General features: G+C 43.0%; 1 protein-coding gene across 2 annotated transcripts in view; it reads left to right on the top strand.

The window, feature by feature from the left end:
* Positions 1–9,825: 9,825 nt before the first annotated feature.
* The window catches only part of COBLL1 (cordon-bleu WH2 repeat protein like 1), an 86,421-nt gene continuing 82,581 nt past the window's right edge, over positions 9,826–13,665 (top strand). Inside the window, exon 1 of one of the 2 annotated variants that reach the window (XM_037396687.1) lies at positions 9,826–9,905. In XM_037396687.1, the coding sequence (XP_037252584.1) occupies positions 9,841–9,905 (65 nt within the window). In that variant the 5' untranslated portion in view covers positions 9,826–9,840. The other variant, XM_037396688.1, reaches the window with a different exon arrangement.

The following is a 13,665-nucleotide window of genomic DNA, read 5'->3' as shown; positions in this document are numbered from 1 at the left end:
ATTTACTCCTGCTTCTGCATCTGGGCAGCTCAACCTTGTTTCAATCTTTTTTGAACTGTTTGGTCTAAATAGGCTCTGATGCATTTAATTAGCATATCTTTGTGAATCTTAGCCTGGAATGAAGCCCAAGAACTTGTATTTGACTATAATGGGCTGACTTTCAAGGTTCAACCAGGTCAATAAGCATTTCATACACTGCTAGGAGAGATAAAACATCTCCTTATCCCAGTGCTGTCACTTTCACACATGCTGGCCTCAGAGTTGTTAATAAGGCCATTCAGCATCACCACTTTACACAGAGCTTCTAAAGTCAATACCCAAGCAAGCCATTCAGCAAAGCTGTAATTTACCTTCTAACACCACCAAACTGCCTTTACCAGCTCTTTGAATGCCTAATGCTTGAAAGGCGTGGTGCATTATAATGTAAAAAATGAGACTGAAGGCAAAATCTTGAAATTATAATTACAGTAGGTTCAAAGAAACCACAGACATCCATAGCACTCCTTTACCTTTATTAAAAAATGAGGCTTTTCTCTTTTAAAGTCAGACTTCCAAACATATCCAAAGAATCTCAAAACACAAGGATGGCCCCCCTGTGTCAGACTGTCTTATCTAGGCCTGGTATCCTGTCTCGAACAAAGTCCGAATATGGATGTTGAGGGAACGCTATAAATGAAGGGAAAGCATATATACTTCCATAAATATTCCTATCATCAGGCAATCTGTGGTTCAGGAACTTCCTGAGCCAGGGATGGTGCTTTGTATTTAATAACTCCTGATAGATTTCTTTCCCATTTTCTTGCCCAGTCTTCTCCAGGAAGAGATAGGGGAGATAAAACTGGTGCTCTTTGCATTTTCTAACCTTTATTTCTGGGAAAAACATTGGCACCATTCCACAAAGTCAGAAACAGCTGTAGTGCTGTTATAGCAGCTGAGTGGCCTACAGGTCCAGTATAGAGTGACAATGGCAATTTCATATCTCCTGGCATAAATGTGTGATGCTACAGCTACACATTGGTCATGGAGTGGGCATTCAAAATCTTTTTGCTGTATTTAGTTGGGTTTTTGTTTTCAAAGGAAAAGTGAATCTTCAGATCTTTTAATTGTGCAGTTGTACTGCTATGCATAAAATATTGCATAGTCTTCCAAATCTGGTCTAATGCCCAAGTCAAATTTGTTGAGCTAAGGGCATTTCGGTTTGCCGGTTCCATAAGGAACATTTAAAGCTCTAGCTGAGGTTGTTTTGTTTTTCACTTTTTAAAAATTAAAATAGCTGGACAATTTCATGCAACCTTTGTCTCTGGTTAGTACACAGTACTTAACTAGAGTGAATTAATAGATGCTAATGTACAGTAAAAAGCAACGCAAACTGCTGCATGTATACATAGTAATTAGCATGTGAGAATTCTAAGCATCATTATACTTGTTTTTATGCCATAGTAAACAGAACAAAACCAGACCAGATTGTTAAGCCTTTTTTTTCTCACCTGACTGCATCAAGACTGGAATTAAATTTTCCAAGCCATGCCATACTCAGTGGATAGTAAGCAGTGACTTTAGCATAGCAGTTTGAAGGGAAGGAAGAATGAAATAATAGCAGCTCTGATGGCAGGAAGAGTGCTTCCTATGTTGTATAGACACAACCCCTTAATCAAAAAAAAGGTAAAAGTAGTGGTAGAAAATGCTCCATACATTTCTTAAATAAAATTAAAATTAAGATACAACTTCACTGCTTAAATTAGAAGTATTTCAAGATGCTGAACATATACACTGCAGCTTGGTAAATCAATAGCAAATAGTTACACATACAAGTTATGTTTTTGTACAACACACACAAAGGCTAGACAGCTTTCTCAGTCCTTGTTGCCGTGGGCTTATTCTTATGTGTGAGACTACTTTGATGCTTAATTACCATTTTTTGTTTACAGGGTGATACAGTGAAATATATACTGGTGCATACACACCACAGAATATACTTCTGCTACCCTTGAGCTGTCCTGTCCTGTGTACTGCTGCTAAGTATAGCCAAAGAGATAAAGAATTTCTATTCCATATTCTCCAGGAAACCTGGCTTTGAAAATGAGTTGTTAGCCCATGCTGAGCTTCACATAGCTGCTAGTTTCAAACTGTCTTTGACATGTCTGCACAAGCTGTGTTGAGAACATACAGATGCTCACTAACAAGGTAATTCTGTAAGGAGACACTGGCAAACTGCAGAAAAGAAAGAGTCAAAGAGTCAAAGCTGGGCTTTAAAATGACTTGAAATTATTTATGCAAACTCTCAAACTCAGATCAGTAATGATTTTTAACTGAAGGCCTCAAAGAATTTCTGCAATCAATGCTTCATCTCCCCCTGATGAGGCAAATACTAGATATAAAGCCACATTCAGCTGCAACATACAGCCTTGAGCTGCTGTCCCTGTTCATTCTTGCTCAGAATTACAGCGATAAGTGATATAAGTGGACAATGTGTTTGAAAAGGTTATGGGAATTATCACAGTTGGTAAACTCTGCTGGGCACTGAGACTGAAACTTTTATGTAAGTATCTGTTCATGACTTTTATTCAAATGTTTATCAGAAAAAAAATTTCCAGCTTTCTAAAATCTTGGAGTACTAATAATTTCTGGATCTATGAAGCAGCATGTGTGACTTAAATAGAACTTGGTGCAGTGTTATATTCTTGAAACTGCCACCATTTGAAGGTGGGTTAAGCCTTTTTTTAACAAAAAGATTTCTCCAGGTCCCTAGAATTCAGTGTATGTGAGCAGAATTATCCTGGATTTATCTGTACTGAACATCTCCATGTTGTGTTTAAAACAGACATGATAAATACTTCCCTTTGGAGCTCTCTTGTGGGGTTCATTCCAGCAGTAGGTCCCTAGAGCATACCTGAGTAAGCGTGCTGCACGCTGATCAGCGTCCCTTTTTTGTTAGCATTCCAGGGGATGAGTGCCTCTTCCTTCTCTCCATTTATTCAGTTGTCTAATCAGAGCATGCTATTCGTAACATTCAAGTTAAATGCTTAACTCCCTCTCCGTGCTTCAAAAGCGTCTTAATATATGGCACTAGATTCCACCTAAATGCATGTAGTGTCTCAGAGGATGTCCAGAAAGCATGAGCCCTGTAAAGTTACCCAGGCTAGTTCTGAGTGAGCTAGCTAAAATAACAAGAGATACAAATATGTGCAGCATAAAGTTCTTCTGGGCTAATATGTCTTGCTTTCATGATACAGTACAACCATAGCAATATAGCTTTCAGGACCTAAGATAACTCCTCTACTGATAGCTTAGCTATTGCCACATTTTCTGTATCTCTGTTGAAGAAATTCTCAAATCTCTTTTGGATCTAAGTATTTTTCTAATAGGAAAAGGAGATTATGTTTCTTTTTGTATTATTGTATGATGCAGTAAGACATAAGCTAATGCATTACTAATGACTTGAACAAATATTATGAATGTATTTTTGTCCAAAGGTGTTTTGCATCATAAAGGTGTTTTCCATCATAAATATTTATTTTTAATGTTTAGACTTTACAGACTTCAGTGTTAAGGATTTTTTGCACAGCATACATTCCTAGTTATATATGAACATTCATAATTTGTAAATTTATGGCATGATAGCAATTTAGTGAACTTGCAGTTTCTTCTAAACCCTAGGTAAAATAAACATTTAGATTCATTCTTATCTATCCTTCATTGCAACTGCTGTGGTTTACATGATTTGAAATCATTATACAAAGTTGTTTTAACAAATAATTAACAGTGTGACAGGGTACTTCGGGGATATGTGAGTCTGTATCTTAAATCACTCACTACTCTGCATCATCTGAATCTTCCTAATGTTACTCAAGTGCAAAGTTATTCCACATGAATACCTCACTAATTGTTATTTAATGCATTCCTGAAAATACGGTTCAACAAACAAAATAACTTACAAATCATGACATGTAATGTGGCAAAACGTTCACCTTGATGATCCAAAGGCAAAAATAAAACACCAGCAGCGTAAAAACATAATGGTAGCAATAAGAATTCAGCATGGTATCATGCTAATCTTAAATACGACCTAAAAGGACAACGTATCTCTAGGAAAGTAAATGCCTGTAATGTACACATTAGGAACAAAATATATTTGGGACAGTATTAATAAAAGGAAAAAAAAAAATAGATCTGATCTTGCATTTATTGTTATATGTGGTAGTAAGTATTGGGAAAACCCTCTATAAAAGGCAAAAATGACTTAGTCCTGTATCTGACAGTATAGGGTGTAGTCTCATTTAGTTCATCTATCAGGCCAAAGCATTAAACAGATAACTGCATTCTTTACAATTTAGCATAACGTGATCTGTCTCCTTCTCAGGGTGAAACCCGTCTTTGTGTGGGTGGCCAGCATAGATATTACCTACATATAAATTAATAAACTATAACATTAAACACAAATGCTAAATGGTACTATCGATGTAATCCTGTTTATATTAGCACAGTCTGTGACACTTTAATTATTGTAATTGGACTCCGTTGCAAAGCAGTACAACAGTACAAACCCAGCTGTAGGGTAATTTTAATATTGCTTTGGGAAACATAGATAGGGCAGTCCTAACTTGGACTATTTTCTACTTGTTCTTTGTGTAAAAAGAGATAAATCATTCTTTTATGTTCCATTGCACTTCAACAATCAATTAGTCCAAGTGGTCAGGCAGTTGGACTAGATGATCATTGTAGGTCCCTCCCAACTGAACTATTCTACTCTACTCAAAAGAAATATATCACTAGCCCTACCATAAACTTAATATAATTCCATCAACATAATGTATAGGATGTCTTCATGCTTGGATGTTTATCAAATCCACGTATCAGCACCCTACTTGGTAAATCTCTGATGCAAATTTTGAGCCTACTCATTTTAAAACCAGTTTTATAATTTTCCATGTACTTGAAAACATAGCATCCACCCAGGCAGATGCCTTTTGTTATTGTAATCTAATTTTCTTTAAGATCACCTGCTGATGACAGTAGAGAATACAGCTGGTTGTGATACCAAGTAGTGCTATCCCAGTCAGGCTGTCAGCTAGCTGTAATTTTAGCAAGTCGTGTAATCTCCATTTATTTATCTTACCTAACATAAGAAAAAAAATAATTTTAACTTCTTTATAGTGGTAACATTTTACTGTTTAGAAATGCTCCCTGAGGTCCTTAGAAAATAGATGCTAACAAAATGTTTAATATTCCTCTTGTGTATTTATAGATGAGATCATAGAATCGTAGAACTGTTTACATTAGAAAAGACCTTTAAGGTCATCAAGTATAACCATTAACCCAGAACTGCCAAGTCCACCACTAAACCATGTCCCTAAGCGCTGCATCTACATGTCTTTTAAACACCTCCAGGGATGGTGACTCCACCACTTCCCTGGGCAGGCTGTTCCAATGCTTGACCACCCTTTCAGTGAAGAAATTTTTCCAAATATTCAATCTAAACCTCCCCTGGCACAACCTGAGGCCATTTCCTCTTGTTCTATCGTTTCTTATCTGGGAGAAGAGACTGACAGCCACCTTGCTACAATCTCCTTTCAGGTAATTGTAGAGAATGATAAGCACCCCCTGACCCTCCTTTTCTCCAGGCTAAACAGCCCCAGTTCCCTCAGCCAGTTCCCAGAAGACTTGCACTCTAAACCCTTCACCAGTTTTGCTGCCCGTCTCTGGACACACTCCAGCACCTCCATGTCCCTTTTGAAGTGCAAAGCCCAAAACTGGATAGAAGATTCAAGGTGCGGCCTCATGGTGCCAGGTGCAGGGGTATAGTGTTCTAGTGTTCTTCAGTTAAGTGCACAGTTCAGATGGGCACAAAACCCTGTCCCTGTGCCTACAGCAATCCTTTCCGTGGCTATATGCATGTGTGTGCATGCTTCCCAAAACCTCACCCATATGCTGGAATGCAAACACAGGAAAGGCAATGGTTCAACAAGATGCAGTGCAAGGTGATTGCCTGCTCTGTAGAAAAAAAATACATGCAGATTTAGTTTTCATTTAAACAAAAGCAAGAGTCATGTAATAATTCTTTGTGTTATCTTTATGCTGTAAGGGTAAAAACCTGATTTTTATGATGTCTGCTATACTGACAGAATAAAACAGCTTTCTAATATATTTTAATTATGCATCATAAAATTAATTTAACAAGGAAAACACCCTTCAATTCCATATTCTATTTCACACCTACTTTGCACAATATTATTCAAAACAACAACTGTGTGATACAGTATGACTTTCTATGTACAAAACTACATTAAGAGAGCATTCAGCTTACATGCTTAAATCACAAAATGCCATTAATACGCTGTTATATATGAATAGATTTAAAAAGAAAGACCTTGTAAACAGACCTTTACAACAGTGAAAAATATTGTAAGACTCCTGTGGCATGTTTAACCTTTATAATAGCTTTCACCACAGGCAATATTGGGCATACCTGTTTGAAAATCATATACAGTCCATTACATTTCTGCAGCATCTTTCATCTCAAAATACTTGTATTCCACATTTCTGGCAACCTCGAACAGAGGAAAGCAACCACCAGCACTATGGGTGGAGGCATGGAGATTTTCCCAAAGCCATGTAGGACAACTCCTGACTGTTACGAAAAACGCCATGGGATATTACTGCTTTTTCAGAACAGTCAGGACTTTGTTTTTAGTAATTTAACTTGTATGAAAAACCCATAGTTAGTAAGTTGTCTGGAACTCCAGGTTAGACGTTCTTTAAATAGCAGTTTAAATAGTTAACAGTTCTCACTACAAGCAGAACTTGAAGGTTATGCTAACAGTAATGAGAACTGGGTATTAATCTACAAACATTTATACTGAATATACAATGGCACCAAGTACATTCACTGAGCACAGGGGGTGGGGACTTGTCACACAGATTAATGCCTCCAGATAAATGATTGTTTTACCTCAAACCATAGACAAAGGATGACATTATTGCAACTGTGTGTGCAATTAATAACCTGCCACTTCATTAACTGCTACAATGCTATCTTCACAGATCAGCTTGAAAAAGCTAAGGAACTTTTCTTTAAATGTTTTTTCTTTCCACTGTTCAATGGGAGAGAGACAAAGAGTGTTAATAGCCCACTTGGTTTTCTCTGCTGCAGCGATCTGTTTTTTGTGTGTGTGAGTTGTTTGCTTGATATGAGCAACATTTTGAGGTCAGGACAAAGTTGGGAACTTTATAAAAATAGAATAATAAAAAAAGAGCAGTTGACTCCGTCAACAACTTTTGAAACTCTAACGCAGAACTGATTTTCTATTATGAAAAAGCGAAGTGCCATAGGAATCTAGAATTTGTTTTTAGAAACCGAGATCCCTAGGACAAACGGTATCTCCAGAATCTTGTAAACCCAACTATTTTAAGGCTAGTCATAAAACTGTCACTGCAGAACATGGCCTTCAGGCACTCAAGTTTAGAGTCTACAGTGTTTCTAGTGATCAGTATTTCAGATCTGCTTAGTTATCAATGAAGATTTGGATAAGAGAAGTGGTAGAGTGAGGAGATAAGCATAACCTCCCCCCTCTTAAGTGAGATTGGCATTATTTAGTGAACTGCTTTTTGAAACAATTCCCCAGTCCCTGTCAGAGATCGCCACCACTGACAATTATTTTAGATTATTTTCCCGATGTCACTTTTTTTCCCTGGCATTGCTGAATTTCTATTATTAGCCCATGTGAGCTATTCAATAGATCGCAATCTTCTTGGCATTAGTACTTGCCAAAAGAATTAGACGATACCATACATTGGTTTTCAAATGAGATTTTAAAGAGAATGCTACAACAGTTCCTTATGGAGGTCCAGTAATGTTTATTAGAACGGATGACATTGCAGCAACAATTACCAGCTGTAATTATTCTAATATACAATCAGCTACAATGGTCTTCTATAGATTCAGCTATAGTTGAATCATCTCATGCCTTTCCTACATTGGAGTTTCATTACATTTTAGAAGATGCAGTCACCTAATGGTTTTCCCCAAGAAGTATCTGGTTGGAAACATGAAGTTCTTTTGTACTTAAACCGAGGCTACACACTGAAAGCAGAAAGTTACCCAACCCTGAGTGCCGGAATAGCCAGTACACAAAGGAATTTGTTAACCTTCTTCCTCACCTGGGAAGTGGCCAAACAATTTGAGGAGCGTGACAACAGAAGTGGACTGTCAAAAGAGAAAACAGGTCAGAGCTTTACGTAAGGTCTTCAGTAGGATTGCTCTTGAGATTCTTCTTACTGATCAATTTGTTGAACACCTTCTCTTTGAAAACTGGACCATGGGAAATCCATCTGACTCATCAGTGATTAATTTTTTGTCTAAGAAACATACACAGATTAGTGGGGTGTGCCTGATAATGGCATGTGGTTATTCAGGGTGTGAACCACCACTAGGGTCTGTCAAAACAGGCAGCTTCAGGGTTATTCAATCTCTATTGAAGAAGCAGAAAATAAAAGCAGAAGAAAATATTCAAGAAGCACAGTACAAATGAGAAAGGTGTACAGGGAGAAGCAAAATGTTATTGACGTACAGTATCTGTATTGTACCGTGTACAGTAATATTCTAAACAATGTTCATATTATGAATCGTATTAACATAGAATGGTCAATTATAATATTTTTTCCAGATGTGTGATGTCAGAACTAGTCAGGGCAAGGACATTTATACTAGAATGCAATGTTCTACTCTTTTCCTATTAAAAAAAAAGGTATAAATGCTTTGTCATTGGCTGTTTTTCCACTTCTGTTAAGCACTGGCCAAAGCATCACCTGCATAAGGAGCTGTTTGGCTGCGCAGTGCCATCCCCCGGCCCCACGGGCAGGGCGCTCCGTGCTGGCACGGCTGAGGAGCGCGGACCGCCGGGTCCGCTGGCTGGACGCTGGGAAGGGGCAGCTTGTCACGCAGAACAGACTGAAGTGCCGTCACGCTCCGAGAGCAAACTGAAGATCCAGCTGACACCGCTCCTAGCACGGTAGTTAGTCACCCGTGGCGTGGGCAGGTCACGCTGTGCCTCAGCCGCCGCAGGCATCCGCGGGGCGCAGCGCTGGTCCCTGCGGCCGGGGCGGGGGGCGAGCCCAGGGGGGCTGATTTAGTAGCTTCATTAATGTTCAAATCACCATAGCTGTTTCCAACATGTTCTGGTCAGGGTGATGATGCAGAGAAAATGGTTCTCTGGCCAGCGCAAGACACACACCCGGGACAAGTCCCCGGCGCGCTCGACGACAGGGACAGGGTGACCCGGCTTGGTGGCTGCGCTTTTTGCCTGAGGGCGCTGGATCACACCGCGGGGTCTGGCCGCCCCGGCCGGCTCTCCCCACCTGCGGGGATTTCGGCCCGCGCCCTGGTGGCTGGAATGGGGAAGGGCCGAGCCCGTGGCGGCCGCCGAGACGCTTCGCTCGGGGAGAGGAAAATTCCAGCCGGGAGGAGCGGCCCTGCCCCGCTGGCCGCTGACAGCCCGCGGCCGGGGCCGAGCGGAGTCCCCGCACGGGCCGGGCGGCCGCTGGAGGGGGAGCCGGTGTGTGGAGGCGGGTGGGCGGGCGGGGCTGGGACGGGAACAGGGAGTCTCTGTTCCTCCGCGGGTGCCCGCAGCGGGGAAGGTTCCGCGTTTCAAGTTTCTCGCCACGAAGTTTTTGTGGTGTTTTGGTTTTCTTTGGTGTTGGTTTTTTTTTTTTTGGGGGGGTTTCCCCCTCCGCCCAAGGTGCGGCTTGGCGAGCGGCCGCCCCGGCGCAGGCAGCTCAGCGGGGCCCCGTGCGCGGCCGCCCCCCCGGGAAGGCGCCCCAGGGCCGCGCCGTGAGCAGCGGGGCATGCCCGGGCTCGGGGGCGAGGCGGCGCCGGAGCGGGGCCGTCTCCCTCAGCCCGCCCCGAGCAGGTGAGGCGGGGAGCCGAGGCGCTGTGCGGGCGGATCCCAGCGGCTGCGCCCGCCCTGCCCCGGGAGCCGACCTGCGCTCGCTCAGCCGCCGGCATGGACGGCAGCGCTCCGCAGGCGGCCGCCCCGCCGCCCGCAGGGTAAGCGCAGCTCGCCGCAGGGTGGGGGCGCGGGCAGGCCGGGAGCGCGGGGGTCGGGTGAGGTGAGGTGCGAGGGGCAGCTCGGGGCGCGGAGGCGCGGCCGGCCGGGAGCGCGGCGTCGGGGCGGCGGCCCGGGGCGCTCGGCGGCCGCCTGGCGCGGCCGGGCCAGTGCGTGCGTGCCCCTGCCCCGGCGGCGGGAGCCAGGCGGCGGCGCCGGGAGCGGAGGCAGGTGGAGCAGCGCGACCGTTAAACGGCTGCCGGCGCGGCGGGCGCAGACAGGCAGAGCGCCGCCCCGCGCCTCGACGGCACGTCGGCTGGGTCCCCTGGCCGGGAACGGGCTCTCCGGCGGGACGAGGCCGCGGGACGCGCCCGCCGAGTCTCCGGCGCCCTCCTCGGCGGTGCCCGGGTGAGCAGCGGCGTGTGCGGCTGCGGGCGGCAGCATCGGGCTCGCCCCTGGCCGCGGGCATTTCCGCAGGGACGAGCCGCGACCCGCCCGCCGGCGCCGCCGTCCGGGGCCTCTGCCGGGCTGCGGTTCGCCAGCAGCCGCTAGCGTCGTACCCCGCCGCCCCGCCGTGTCCGTGTGTGCGGGACGCGCCCGCCGGGCCCTCCGCAAGGTGTGCGAGTGCTGGCGGCGGCGGCCCCGGGCGAGCGGGGTGCTGTGCTGCTCGGGCAGCTGCCTGCGCGGGGGGCGTGCGTGGAATAAACAAGCAGGATCTGTTAGGAAAAGTAAAAGGGTTGTTTTGTTTGCTTTTAAATGTTAGACTCCTCTGAGGAGTTGCTTATAATCTGTCAGAAAATGTAACTTCAAAGAATGTGTTTTTATATCTAACCTGCCCCCTTTTCCGGACCAGGAGGAGGAGGGTGGCTTCCCACGAAGCATTCAAGTATGTGTGAAGAAAATTAATCCACTCCATAACTTCAGAAGCAAGTTGAGGGATTCAAAATACTATTTCTGGAGTTACCTGTAAATAGAAGGGGCGAAATACATGGTGACTGTATTTCTTTAACACCAAGATTTTTTGGAAGCTTCTATATTATATGCAAAAGTATTAATTGGATTTCTGACCAAGTGACTGCAGGGCAGGCGGGTGTACCTGGTGGTGGGTCAGGTCCCTGTGGTGTTTGCAGTAGCTATCAGTTCGGATGGGAGCTGTGGCTGTAGGGAATGTGGAAGGCTCATGGAGGAGTGGGATTTATTCGCGTAGGGCCTTGTGGAAGTGCCACATTCACGTATGGCCATTGAGAAATAAAGTGGATATTGACTGAATGGCTAAAACAGCACGTTTTGGAAGTCCGCAGTTTTACTTGTGGGCAGGGGCATGAAAACAAGCACAAAAGCACAATTAAGATTTTGGTTGTTCTGACAGTTTCTCTAGGCCTGTTGCTTGCCATGAAGCTGTTGGTTACGCTGGATTTTGGCTGCTGCTTGACTTACTAAGTCAGGAAAAATAGTTTGTTCCCTTAATGTGACTTCAAGCATCTGTCAGCATTCACGTCTCTGTTCTAAAAAAACACGTAGCTAACAGCAGTGCTCCTTTGCATTAGTCCTGCAGATATATTTTCAGGCCTTTTATCATCTGTTCCTATGTAATTTGGTACTTAGGAAATCAGTTTACCATTCCTTTTTTGTTACAACAGGAGTTCTTTATTGGCAGTCTTAATTATTTCCTGAAGATAGGCTCATTTGCTCATCGAAACGCTGGATCTGAGGAAAAAAATCTGGATATACCAGCAAAAACGGCAACTCCCAGTTTACTGAAAATGATCCACAGATATGTTTTTGAAGAGTAAGCAGTACTGTAATTCTCTCCCTGAGACGATAGGAAAAATTGTGCAATCTGGGAAGAATTTCAGTTGAAATAGCAATTTTCTTTAAATGTATTACCAAATGATGTGACAGTGCGGTATATCTCTTAACTTGTCTAGCCAGGTGGAGAATGCTGTTAATCCACAGCTGAAAGCTGTTTACCAGTGAATGTGTTCTTAAATCACAGTTTGGAGATATGTGGTGTAATTACTGATAACTCTTCACAGCTTAAAAGTCTATTTATGCTAACTGCCAAGAAGGCCAGAGGCGTTAAAGGTGTTTTGTGAGTTTTCAAGGATTGATGTTTATTTAGCCTTGGAACTTCTATATAACCTAATAATCGGTGGCTCTTCAATGTAGAATTTTGTTATCAGTTCTATGGCGACAAGCTTTGGGAAAGGATCCTGTAATTATATGTGAAAGACAATTTTTTTTGCATGCAGAATTATGCTGTCCTATTGAAAAATTGTTTATTAAAACTGGGTGTGGATAAAAATGTTTACTTGAATTTGGGGAAAAATATGCCAGTGCGATTTGCACTGTACAAACAAGGTAAATCAGTGAAGATTTATTAAAAACAGTCTCCGCTGGATATTTTTTTTTTTAATAGGGTGAATAGAAGGTGTGCCCAGTAACTAACTGGAATTTTTGTGGAATATAGTGAATAGGAGGTGTGCCCAGTAACTGGCTGGACATCCCACATAGTTTCTTCTGGTAGCAGAAGAAACTTGGCTGGACCTACTTTTAGGCATTTTATAGCTCATCTATCTTGCCCTGAGTCTGGGCAGCACTCATAATTCTGTGCTCCTGCTAGGCCAGTGACACAGTCTGCTCCTGTTCGTCACAGAGCTGAATTGGCTTTATGTATTGGCTGCATTACAGGATGATAGGAAAATGTGTGGTTTAATACTTTAACAAAAATAATGGCTGTGGTTGGTATCCTACCTTTTGAATACAGTTTTCCTGCTGTTGCTGGATAGCAATCATGTACCCTGGAGTAAAAAATTTTTACTTTATCGAGTAGATTTCACTACATGATACAGGCTTTTATGATGAACTGCATTGTAAATTAATATGCTGTTAAAATATTGGAGCAGATACGGATTTCGGTAAATGGACAGTTGGTTTCCTTTGAAATATTAGAATGCACATTGAGGTTTGCTTTTAATTCAACTCTAATCAGTTCCTGATAATTTTACATTATTTCATTTGTTCCTTTAAATCACATTTAAAACTGTATGCTTACTTTCAGAATAACGGCTTCTGGCCTGCTTTACCTAAGCAAAATCCCTTTGTTTTGTCATTTTCTTTTTGTGTCTGATGAAATCTTGCTTAGGAGATACAGCTGGTCTCAAGGGGCTGAAGATCAAGATGGTTGGGGTGGGGAGGGGGCAGAGCCCAACTGAGCTTTGGTTGTTAGCTTACTGTGAGAAACACTCCTTGTGTGTTTTCCTGCTCCTGTTCCCTGGTTGCTTGGCCCAGTGAATGTATGTGAAAAGTTTAATAAGATCAGGAGAGAAGTCTTTTTTCCATGGTTAGGGCTGTGTCAGGAATTGAGAGATGTTTTCAGAAAGAAAAGAAATTTATCTTTTCTCTTGTGTGTGTAACTGTTGAGTTTTTATCAAATTATTTCCATCAGAATATGGATCTCTGAAGACATCAGCTGTGGCTGTGTTAAGAAGTATCAAGCATCAAGCTTAGAATGTTGAGGTGAGCTCTCTTTTTCACGTTGTTGGATGAGCGAGTTCACAACGTTAGCCACAGGTTTGTTCAAGTAAAAGTGAAAGTCCTCCCTGTCCTGGAGTGTGGGATGGGA

The sequence above is a fragment of the Falco rusticolus genome, chromosome 8 (assembly GCF_015220075.1).
Source record: "Falco rusticolus isolate bFalRus1 chromosome 8, bFalRus1.pri, whole genome shotgun sequence".
Taxonomy (NCBI): domain Eukaryota; kingdom Metazoa; phylum Chordata; class Aves; order Falconiformes; family Falconidae; genus Falco; species Falco rusticolus.
This window is presented reverse-complemented; position numbering and strand designations above follow the sequence as displayed.